General features: G+C 48.6%; 1 protein-coding gene across 6 annotated transcripts in view; it reads right to left on the bottom strand.

Moving 5' to 3' along the window:
* LOC147108825 (transcription factor MafB-like) overlaps positions 1-12,708 on the bottom strand; it is a 388,751-nt gene that overhangs the window by 270,445 nt on the left and 105,598 nt on the right. For 2 of the 6 annotated variants that reach the window (XM_086005711.1, XM_086005709.1), the window contains one exon: positions 3,182-4,579. In XM_086005711.1, the coding sequence (XP_085861837.1) occupies positions 3,182-4,095 (914 nt within the window). In that variant the 5' untranslated portion in view covers positions 4,096-4,579. Of the gene's footprint in view, positions 1-1,526; positions 4,868-8,885; positions 9,332-12,708 lie in introns of those variants that run through there. The other 4 variants (XM_086005713.1, XM_086005714.1, XM_086005712.1 and 1 more) reach the window with 4 other exon arrangements.

The following is a 12,708-nucleotide window of genomic DNA, read 5'->3' on the forward strand; positions in this document are numbered from 1 at the left end:
ACTCTGCTAAATATCGCAGCATTTCATTCGCCCACTGGTTAGAGACTCCAAAATACACAATCTCCCAAATTGTCAACTTCTCTTTTTCTTTTCTATACTGTTCACTTTCATGTCTTCAAGCAGCCCTGTGGTTTGTGCACCAGATGGATTATGAAAGCAGTATAAAAATAATTTCACCATAGCACTAGCTAAATATGTGTGTGTTTTTTATTAAGTTGGTTTTAGATGCATGGAGATGGCGAATTTCAGTGCATCACTTTACACCCTAGAATGTTTATGTGAAATTATTTTTATTAAAAGCCTGCACACTTACCTGCCGACACAGTTTAAATTACGCATTTTTTTTTAAATTAAGATGTATGTTTAGCAAAATTGCAAAGGCTGGGTTTAAATGATCACTTTCTGAAGCATCAGCTATTTGCCGCCTCTCTCAGATTTCTGCTGCGATCAATGCATCCTGCTGAAATGCTGCCTACGACATGAATTTCATCCAATTTACAGCATTACATAGTAAAGAGGTCCACACGTCTCTTTGCCATAACCTTGAAATTGTATCAAATACGTGAAGTTTACAGTTGCTGCAAACAGGGCAAGGGAATGACAACGCAAGAATGTTTTAAAAAAAAAAGCACTGCAGCGATCTTGTACATTATCCACCTATCCTTTTGCATGGGGACTTCGATTAAAGACAATATGCTTTATTGGCACTCCGCTAACTCCGGGGCAAACTGAGTAACCTCGTCACTGTTCCCACCATTAGAAACGTCCATTTCATAATGAAAATTAAAATTCATAACGGCTACTAATACGGCATAAACACCTCCTACATAAACGAACTCCGACCTCTGAAAACTTTCCATCCACACAGTATTCAAACAAGAATACAGCATGCTAAACATACCGAGAGCTTTTCTTTCTATTTTCTTATTACTGTTGTTCAATTAGCCCCACTGTTTCATTCAATGCATGCATGAGAGGACATTAATATGCACTGGCAGTTCCCACAAACAATATTCCTCTCAAGCTTTCCCAAGCTAGCATGCAATAACTGGCACAGAAAGCGGTTAAAAATCATCAAAATAACACTCAGCCAGTATCTGTGCCCACTGAATGCAAAAAAAAAATCAAAATTTGAACACTGCGCTTAAGTATTGGTTCTACAACAGCAGATACATCTAATATGTTACAGATTAATGATTTTCCAGTGACATATACAAAACCAAATCTGCTATTGCTGTGGGATTTAAAGTATAATTCTTGGCATATTGTCAGAATGGTTCTGAGTGCCAAATGTATGTTAAGGGTGTGGGCACCCAGGGTGATAATGGTAATAGGAGTGGAGATAACACAAATGGGCATGTTACAGTAATAAAACTGATTTGAACTTAGCTATTATGTAACACACTTTGACTGCAGCCTCTCGACTTTTTTTTTTGCACATGTGAATTTATTTTTCAATAAAAAGCAAAACAAAATAAAAAAAAGAATCAAGTGGAGGTGAGAATAAAAGACATCGGAGAATCATGTCGTCAAAATAAATGCCATTTGAATGACTTTAATAAGCATATAATAGAAAAAAAAACAGTTTTCACAGAACAAAAGAGAAAAGACAGAAACCATTTCTTTTTTTTGGATAACACTACAATACTCCAGATCGGAACAGATAATTGAAAGGCATTGTCATTCCCATAAACTGTCTGCTTATGATCCCTTCAGAATTTACGAGAGCGATTGTTGTGTGTGTCTGGTATAATAGTTAATGAATCCGAATAAAGGTTGTTTCAATCACTACAGTCAATGTTTTATTTGTCTCTTCCCGCCTCTCTTGCAAAAAAAAAATCAGTATTTAAAAAGTACAGACGCGCAAATGCTGTCACGCCGTCCTGTTATATTCGTGTGTTAATTTAACAAATTATTAATAATTTTTTTTAAATAAAGAAACCCCACTCAGGTAAGACGCCGTTTGCACCCGCTCAGCAGCGCGCAGTTTACAAAGAGAGTTTTAATTTTGGTCATATTGTCAGTGCTTCTTATTACACACTGACCTTGCACACAAAAAAAATGAGAATCCACGCTATCTAGAATTTAAAAAGTGTACATTTTAAAGCATCACTTTGGTGTAAAGACCACCCTAGCCGGACAGTTTGGCTAATGGAGCCTTCGTACACTGTGAGTAATAAAAAAAGAAGTTTCAATTTCAATTGAATCAACATTTTTTTTAAACTTTAAAACATTCTCACTGCAGTGACTGTATGTTTTATTAACAAGAGTTGGATTTACAACATACAGAACCGAAACTTGACCTTTTTTCTCTCTCTTTCCCCCCCCCCCCTCGATTGGCAGGGATTTAGGAAATTAACCGCATTTATAAAACAAATACAGCTTCCTACTGTGTGATGAACAGTTTACAATTCGAGCAACGAGAAAAAAAACTATTATACAAAAAACAAAGTGTCATAGTCTCAAGTCTGCTAAATTCCGAAGCAATCACCGCCCATGTTCAGAGCGCCAGGTAAAATTAACACATTAATGGCACACACAGAAAAAAAAAAGATTGTTGCTAATCTTGGTATATGTTCAGATCTGTCCGTTTCTTTTTAATTCTGCAGCAACTAACAAACAAACAAAAAAGAAAAAAGTAACCAAAACAACAACAACAACAAAAAACGAAGAGGCGCTGAAATTACAATGTTGGTTTCTGGTAAAGCGGAAAATTGCCCTCAACTTCCCCTCTCCCTCCCCCCAGAAAAAGATTTTTTTTTAAAAAACACAGCCTGCTGAAATGGTTCAGTGCATATGGACACAGTTCTTGTTGCATATATTTACAAGCTGTTATATTCGTCAGCCGAAAACTGCACAAGCAGTAGAAAGTTCAACTATTCTGTGATAACTTCTTTCAGATAAAACAAGCTAGAATCAACGCCACGCCGAATGGAAAGTAAACTGGTACAAAATAGAAATTATTACCATACATGTCCAGCATGCAGGATTAATATTTTTTGTGTGTTTTAAATGAGGGTTTTCTGATTTTCTCTCTATACAACCAAACAGGCAATATATGGATGGGGTATGTTGCAGATAGTCCTCTCTCTCTCTCTCTCTTTCTCTCTCTAACAATTCTCAAGCAGGCATATGGATGGGGTGTTATAGATGGAGGATGGCAGGCGATTGGGGGACTCACATGAAGAATTCTGGAGACGGTGGGTTGTCGCTGATGGACCCTGCCTCTCTGAAACCATTGCTGGCGAGTTTCTCACACTTGAGCTTGTAAGCGTCTCGTTCCCTCATCAGCCTGGCCACCTCTTGCTTGAGCTGTTCGACCTGCTGGATGAGCTGGGTCTTCTCGTTCTCCAGCAGGTGTTTCTGCTGCACCCGTTTGTACCTGCAGGACTGCGCGTAGCCCCTGTTCTTCAGGGTTCTTCTCTTCTGTTTCAGGCGGATCACGTCATCCTTGGTGAAGCCCCTGAGATGCCTGTTGAGCTCCCGCACCGACATGCTGACCAGCTGCTCGTCCGAGAACCTGTCCTCGGCGTGGAGGCTCTGGTGGTGGGGCGAGCTCTGGATCTGCTGCGAGGACGAGGAGGTAGAGGAGGCCGGCGAGCTGTGCTGTTGGTGGTGGCTGTGATGCTGATGGTGGACGTTGGCGTTACCCAGCTCGTCCGGGTTGAGCCCCTGGTACTGGTGGTGGTGGTGGTGGTGATGGTGGTGGTTCCTGAAGCCATCGAAGCCTTGCAGTTGCTGCTGGACGGCGTGGGCGCTCCCGATCAGGGCTTCCACCGCGTCCTCCGGGGTGAAGTTCAAAGCCTCCGGGTTGAGCTGCTGGTAGTTGTTGGTCATCCAGTAGAGGTCTTCCAGGTGAGTCTTCTGCTCGGTGGGGCTGAAGCTCGGGGAGGAGGGCACCGAGCTGCAGGGCGTGCTGATAGGGGTGGAGGAGACGGATCCTGCGGGCTGTAACCGGTTGCAATGCCTCCCAGTGCGGTCAGCTCCCAGGGGCTCCTTTTTCACGTCGAATTTCATCAGGTCAAAATCATTGACATACTCCATGGCAAGCGGGCTGGTGGGCAATTCTGCAGTAATGGCCAGCTCTGTAGTCATTGCTTTGGAGTCTGTTCTGGATGTTGCTGACACTTTAAAGTCCCTTGTCTTAGATATTAGGTGTGCTTTTTCTTCTTCTCCCACCTTCTTTCCACCGACGCTCTCAGCAAGTAAAACTTATCTGAATGGCACAGTGCATGGAGAGAGAGTCAGTCGAGTCTTGTTTTTTTTTTGCCTTGGCTTTCTTAAGTCACAGCGTAGCGATCCCTCTTAAACAAGCCGGTCTGGCATCAAGGAATAAGCAATCCTGTCTTGAGCGCTTGCTGGAACCGAGATGAGAAAATAAAAAAAAAGAGGGGGACATTTAAAAAAAAAACACACACAAGGATTTAGGGAGGGGAGGGAATGAGGGAGAAAGTGCCCGGGGTTGCCCTAATGGTGCAGAGCCCGGTGGAAGTGGTTGTAAGTCCTTCCCCTCCTGGGAAAAAGCAAAGAGCAGGAGACTGCTGCTTGCTGCTGCTTCGCCCGGCTCAGTCTTGCCTCTCTGCAAGAAACAAAATTTTACAATAAATAACATTAAAAAAAAAATCACCCACAGCCAATCTGCCGACGATCAGCCAGCTTTTAGCACAGATTGCAAATCTCCTCCTTTACAGTATATACCCACCCCGGCACACGTCACCCCGGCAGGCGGGGCTCACGCCGACCCCCGCCAATCAGCGCCGGCACACGGCGGAATTAGCATAATAGGATAGAAACAAGGGAAGTGGAGTTTGACAATTAGAGCCAATCAGCTGACAATCAGCTGGGCAGCCCAGCGCTGCCAACCCAGCCCCCCCAGCCCATATACAGAGGCTGCTGGCTCCTCTCCACAACCCAGCTACTCCCCCAGCCCATATACAGAGGCTCCTGGCTCCTCTCCACAACCCAGCTACTCCCCCCCCCCCCCCCAGCCCATATGCAGAGGCTCCTGGCTCCTCTCCACCACCCCCCCCCCCCCCCAGCCCATATACAGAGGCTCCTGGCTCCTCTCCACAACCCAGCTACTCCCCCAGCCCATACACAGAGGCTCCTGGCTCCTCTCCACCCCAGCCCATATACAGAGGCTCCTGGCTCCTCTCCCCCCCAGCCCATATACAGAGGCTCCTGGCTCCTCTCCACCCCCAGCCCATACACAGAGGCTCCTGGCTCCTCTCCACAACCCAGCTACTCCCTGCACCCCCCCCCCCCCAAGCCCATATACAGAGGCTCCTGGCTCCTCTCCACAACCACCCCCCCAGCCCATATACAGAGGCTTCTGGCTCCTCTCCACAACCCCCTCCCAGCCCATATACAGAGGCTCCTGGCTCCTCTCCACAACCCAGCTACTCCCCCACCCCCGCCAGCCCATATACAGAGGCTCCTGGCTCCTCTCCACCCCAGCCCATATACAGAGGCTCCTGGCTCCTCTCCACCCCAGCCCATATACAGAGGCTCCTGGCTCCTCTCCACCCCAGCCCATATACAGAGGCTCCTGGCTCCTCTCCACAACCCAGCACCCCCAGCCCATATACAGAGGCTCCTGGCTCCTCTCCACCCCAGCCCATATACATAGGCTCCTGGCTCCTTTCCACAGCCCAGCTCCCCCCCGCCCCCCATATACAGAGGCTCCTGGCTCCTCTCCACAACCCTTCTCCCCCAGCCCATATACAGAGGCTCCTGGCTCCTCTCCACCCCAGCCCATACACAGAGGCTCCTGGCTCCTCTCCACCCCCAGCCCATATACAGAGGCTCCTCTACACACCCAGCCCATACACAGAGGCTCCTGGCTCCTCTCCACCCCAGCCCATACACAGAGGCTCCTGGCTCCTCTCCACCCCCAGCCCATATACAGAGGCTCCTCTACACACCCAGCCCATACACAGAGGCTCCTGGCTCCTCTCCACCCCAGCCCATACACAGAGGCTCCTGGCTCCTCTCCACCTCCAGCCCCCAGCCCATACACAGAGGCTCCTGGCTCCTCTCCACCCCAGCCCATACACAGAGGCTCCTGGCTCCTCTACACACCCAGCCCATACACAGAGGCTCCTGGCTCCTCTCCACCCCCAGCCCCCAGCCCATATACAGAGGCTCCTGGCTCCTCTCCACAACCCAGCTACCCACCCCCCCCCCAGCCCATATGCAGAGGCTCCTCTCCACAACCCAGCCCCCCAGCCCATATACAGAGGCTCCTGGCTCCTCTCCACCACCCCCCCCCACATATACAGAGGCTCCAGTCTCCTCACCCCACCCCCCCAGCCCATATACAGAGGCTCCGCTCCACCCCTCCCCCCCATAGACAGAGGCTCCTGGCTCCTCTCCACCCCAGCCCATACACAGAGGCTCCTGGCTCCTCTCCACCCCCAGCCCATATACAGAGGCTCCTCTACACACCCAGCCCATACACAGAGGCTCCTGGCTCCTCTCCACCCCAGCCCATACACAGAGGCTCCTGGCTCCTCTCCACCCCCAGCCCATATACAGAGGCTCCTCTACACACCCAGCCCATACACAGAGGCCCCTGGCTCCTCTCCACCCCAGCCCATACACAGAGGCTCCTGGCTCCTCTCCACCCCAGCCCATACACAGAGGCTCCTGGCTCCTCTCCACCCCCAGCCCCCAGCCCATACACAGAGGCCCCTGGCTCCTCTCCACCCCAGCCCATACACAGAGGCTCCTGGCTCCTCCACACACCCAGCCCATACACAGAGGCTCCTGGCTCCTCTCCACCCCCAGCCCCCAGCCCATACACAGAGGCTCCTGGCTCCTCTCCACCCCCAGCCCCCAGCCCATACACAGAGGCCCCTGGCTCCTCTCCACCCCAGCCCATACACAGAGGCTCCTGGCTCCTCCACACACCCAGCCCATACACAGAGGCTCCTGGCTCCTCTCCACCCCCACCCCCCCAGCCCATATACAGAGGCTCCGCTCCACCCCTCCCCCCCATAGACAGAGGCTCCAGGCTCCTCTCCACCCCAAGCCCATATACAGAGGCTCCTGGCTCCTGGCTCCTCTCCACCCCCAGCCTTCAGCCCATATACAGAGGCTCCTGGCTCCTCTCCACCCCCAGCCCCCAGCCCATATACAGAGGCTCCTGGCTCCTCTCCACAACCCAGCTCCCCCCCCCCCATATACAGAGGTTCTTGGCTCCTCGCCACAACCTCCCCCCAGACCATATACAGAGGCTCCAGGCTCCTCTCCACAGCCCAGCCCCCCCCCATATACAGAGGTTCCTGGCTCCTCTCCACAACCCAGCCCCCTCCAGCCCATATACAGAGGCTCCTGGCTCCTCTCCGCAACCCAGCCCCCTCCAGCCCATATACAGAGGCTCTTGGTTCCTCTCCACCCCCAGCCCATATACAGAGGCTCCTCTACACACCCAGCCCATACACAGAGGCTCCTGGCTCCTCTCCACAACCGCCCCCCCCCAAGCCCATATACAGAGGCTCCTCTCCACAACCCAGCCCCCCCCCCAGCCCATATACAGAGGACCCAGGCTCCTCTCCACCCCAGCCCATATACAGAGGATCCTGGCTCCTCTCCACAACCCCCCCCCACCCCCCGCCCCAGCCCATATACAGAGGCTCCTCTCCACCCCAGCCCATATACAGAGGATCCTGGCTCCTCTCCACAACCCCCCCCCCCACCCCCTGCCCCAGCCCATATACAGAGGCTCCTCTCCACCCCAGCCCATATACAGAGGATCCTGGCTCCTCTCCACAACCCCCCCCCCCCACCCCCCGCCCCAGCCCATATACAGAGGCTCCTCTCCACCCCCAGCCCATACACAGAGGCTCCTGGCTCCTCTCCACAACCAAGCTACCCCCCCCCAGCCCATACACAGAGGCTCCTCTCCACAACCCTGCCCCCCCCAGCCCATATACAGAGGCTCATCTCCACCCCCAGCCCATACACAGAGGCTCCTGGCTCCTCTCCACAACCCAGCTACCCACCCCCCCCCACCCCCCAGCCCATATACAGAGGACCCTGACTCCTCTCCACAACCCCCTCCCCCAAGCCCATATACAGAGGCTCCTCTCCACCCCCAGCCCATACACAGAGGCTCCTGGCTCCTCTCCACAACCACCCCCCCAGCCCACATACAGAGGACCCTGACTCCTCTCCCCCCCACCCCATTTGCAGAGGACCCTGACTCCTCTCCACCCCCAGCCCATTTGCAGAGTACCCTGGCTCCTGTTTCCCGCCCCCAGCCCACTTACACAGGCTCTTGGCTCCCCCCCCCCCCCCACCCCATGCACACACACTGACCATATCTTACATTATTCAGTTTTACTTCTCACTCCTACACTTTCCCCATCCCATTTATTTAATTTTCTACCATCCTCACACTGACAGACTGTTCCCTTTCTGCACCTCGCTCTCTCTCTGTTCTGCTGACTGTTTTACTCTGCTTTATTCTTTCTCGATCTTTGTTCTCTTTCTTTCTGACTTTCTCTGTGTTACTCGCTGCTTTTATCTTCTACGATCTCTCTCTCTCTGTCTTTCTTAATCGCTGGCTTTCTCTATTTCTGCCTGTCTTCCTGCCTTTCGTTATCTCTCTCTCTCTGCCTCCTATATCTGTATTCCTGCCTTTTTCTCTCCCCAACATTCCCCCTTTCCCTCATTCTCTCTCCCCCTTTCAGTCTAACACTTTAGTTTTTCTTTTTTAAAAATCTCAATCCCGTCTTCCTTTCACTCTCGCACACTCCACCGCGCTAACGTTAGACCAGACATCACAGTCAGCCGCGCAGCCCCCCGCCCCCCTTTCGGTTATATTTTTTTGAATTACTGCAAGCGTTGAGATCTGACACGACGTTTGAATGCAGACTAACCGATACCAGGGACAGTGTGGAGATTAATGTCGACCAGGTCGCTTATGTTTACAGCCTCGCTGTCCTAAAGCCAAGTGCAGTATTTGCTCTACAAAGAGAGGGGGAAAAAAACCTTGCGTTCAAAAGTTGCTTAAACCAAAGGTCGAAACCGGCGCGTTCTGCGAAGGTAAAATGCAAAGAGACCTGTCATAATTGCAAATTAATATCTGAACCCAAATAATCAAATCCCTGTGATCTTCCCGTCTTGGCATGCAGTAATGTTAACCACTTTACACCATTCTTAAAATATGCTTTATAATTCAGCTTCAGAGCAAATCGTTACTTTGTAACAACTGGATCGATTATTGTTTTCTATATCGTTAACCAACTATTATTAGCCCTTTCCCCAGGACACTGGCACTACAATATCGACTGCAGGTTCACCCCCTTTGTGCAATATTTATTGTAAAAGAAAGTACGAAAAAAATCAGAACAGTGATTCGCTGCTGTGTCCTTGTACAAATACAGCATGCATCTGTACTTGGCTGGGACGCTGCATGGATCAGCCTGACTGGGCTGGGATGTTTTCAATGCACATACACGCACACACATACACAGAAAAAGCTCTACAAAGTGCGACCCCATGTGTTCAGATCAGAGCACAGGGGATGGAACCAGAGCAGGAAACGCAAGAGAAATCAGCCAGCGACAGAAGTGGGACACAGAACCGTTATCGTCTTCACAATAGCCCTGTGAATACTTCTGTATCATTACCGGCAGAAAACCAGTTTTAAAACAATGATTTTAAGGGCCGTACCCAAGCAATTTTTTTAAATCACTTTAGGTTAGACTGGCTGGTATATCAGCTACTGACACAGGTCATTTTAAATACTAATGGATACGCCTACACAAAATAATTGAATCCATCTAGTACATTTCTGTCTATCTAAGGTATTCGGTTCTACAGCATCTAGCTAGTTATATCGTGACATTACCTATGGATTCTTAATAGCAAGTGTCCATCCATCACCATAGTTATCTGTCTTACTTATCTCTGAAATATCTAGCTAGTTACAGGTAGATATATGAACCATCTCCAATTATCTCTTTGTATTTTCTATACCAGTGATCTATCTCTATGGGCACCTGTTTTATTTACAGATACAGTATCTACAGCCATGCAATAATTAGCATAAACGAGATCTAGAGTTCCTGCCCAGAAATATCTACAGGATCCACCCGTCCATCTACCTCTATGTCTCTACATTTCTTCCTTATCTCATTAGATACATCAGCTCCGTGCTGTGATATATCACAGCTTTATCCGCATTGATAGGTTTACAAGGTGTATCCTTGATCCTGACCCCACCCAGTTTAAGTTATTACAGACAGTCGGGGCATGTATCGTTTTAACCTCTAGTTCTGTGTAAAAAAAAAAGGAGGGAGGATGCAATTATAACACGGGCTCTGATGAATGTGTTTGCAGTTGCCGTGAGCACCTCATTGGTACCTCCAAACTTCCAACCTGCTCCTCGACCGCCTTCAGCTATTTCCTGGGCTTGGGGAGTGGGACAGTTGTTGAAGACTCTTTCTCATTGCCAACCGATTATCCAGACCCCTCGCATATGTGCGACCACAGAAGGTCGCTTTAAAGCACAGCGCCGTAGAGAGGAAACATTTAATTCGACGATAAAAAGTTTCAAGCACCATCCTCACAGATAGAAAAAGATGAAATGTGTTAGTTGAGGGGTGGCGTGTATAAATGCCCTTCATTTTGGGAAAGAAAGTGCGCGGTTCTCCAAATGCAGTTGCTGAAATGACGGCGGGGGTTTAAAAAAAGATAATTGAAATCCATGTGTTGCTATTTACCGACTGCTCAATAATCGATGCTTCAAGTCGAGAGCGATATTGCCTCCATCCCAAAGTCAAATAATTATATATCAGAGAGAGAAATACGCGGACATTTTTATTATCTAGAAATGTAAAAAAAAACCGCAGACCATCATTTGGAACAAAAGGAAATATTCAATATGTGTTTAGGTTACTTCCCTGAGCGAAATAACTTTATTTCAGTCGATGAATAAAAAAATTGTATTAACCGCCGATTTTAATTTTATCCGATTTAAGATGGGATGTAAAGGAATCAAACTGCATTTTATTGATACCCGTGTGAGTTGGTGAGGCCCCCCCCCCCCCCCAACTCTGATAACACGGGCTAGGGGCAACAAGGGACAGGGAATGTGACAACAGATTTTACCGCAGAAAACTGCTCCCCAGCTCCCGTCTGGGCTGATAAAAACCAAGTGCTAAAACCAATTTAAGAATTCCCAAAACCGACTTTTAAAATAACGATTGCTAGTGCAAAAAAAAACCCCATCGACATGTGTTACCCGGGCGAATTTGGAAAACAAATCTATTGGCGACTTTGCTGCCACAAATGTTTCGTGCGATCTATAATTAAATAGATAAAAAATCTTATTAATGAATCTTTCTTCATTGAAGCCCTGGATCGTATCTTGTTTACAAAGGGCGTTAAATGTAACTCGAATTGTAGGAGAATCCGCTAGATTGCAGACTTTGTTTTTTCTCCCCAAAATTATTTTGACCAGTGCACTGTAAATATTTCCAGCTCCCTTCCCCCTCCCCATTGCTCAGGGGATCCACACCGAGCCCGGGGGCTCTCCTTTCGCTTGGCCGTTCAGTCCCTGGGTCTATTTATTTAAGGGGTAGAGGGAGAGAGTTTAGATCGATTTCATTGCGCGGGTTTGGAATGGATCACTCTGCCTGAAATCGGTTGTCACGATTTAAATATATAGGCCGATGAATATATTTCTACATATCCATATATATCACACTGGATGACAGGGGTGATGATACACGTACCCAGAGGATATGAATTATAAGGGCGCTCTCTCTCTCTAGGAATGAAGGGAAGAGAAGGAACATTTCACTCTTTGGCTGTGTAATGAGGTTCGAGAGAAACAGGGTTAAGGGGATTAGACAGAAGTGTATAGATGGAAAGGGCTTTGATGATCTATAGAGACAGAAAAGGACGGATATATAAATCGACCGTGCTAAATTAGATATTGGGTTATTTAAAGGCAGGACGCAAATGTATTTTACAAGGAAATAATCTTTCATACAGACCGTTTTTGCTTACAACCCATTGCAAATTGGTTAGGTTCTGACCCAGATAGAAATCACCTGCAGGTTTGATGGAGATGCTTTAAGATTGAGATGAGCCTCCCCTCCCCTCCCTTAGAGAGCTGGGACAATGACCGGGAGCCCTGAGCGGGGCTGTGGGACAGTGCGAGAAGCCCCCCTTCCTCCCCCTACCGTCTTCCTGAGCTCCAACTACAAGTCCTGAGTGATTCAGTGACCAGCTCCCTCTGTCACACGCTCACACATTAAAAAAAACCAAGGCGTACACATACACACACATACATACATACATACATACATACATGCTCACAAACCCCGGAGACACGCAAACATACCCCGACAGACACGCTTATTTGTAGCATACATACACCAGAAAACAGAGACAAGCTCATCCACATGCACACAAACAGCCACACACTCACACATATCACAAATACTGAAACACACCAAGTGCACAAACACCAAAAAAAAAACACTCACCCGCTCACACTTTACACAACCACAACACACATATTCACAGATGCTCCCACATGCGTGAGTAAGAGAAGCACACACACAGACACTGTCACAAATCTGCCAGTTTACCGGCGATTTACAGTAGACTTTTCGCAAAGCGCTTGGTATCAAAGTTTTGAGAGCTCGTCATCATCCAGACCGAAATCACAACGAAACTGTTTTTTCA

The sequence above is a fragment of the Somniosus microcephalus genome, chromosome 13 (genome assembly GCF_052327205.1).
Source record: "Somniosus microcephalus isolate GS21.2 chromosome 13, FLI_Smic_1.0, whole genome shotgun sequence".
Classification (NCBI taxonomy): Eukaryota; Metazoa; Chordata; class Chondrichthyes; order Squaliformes; family Somniosidae; genus Somniosus; species Somniosus microcephalus.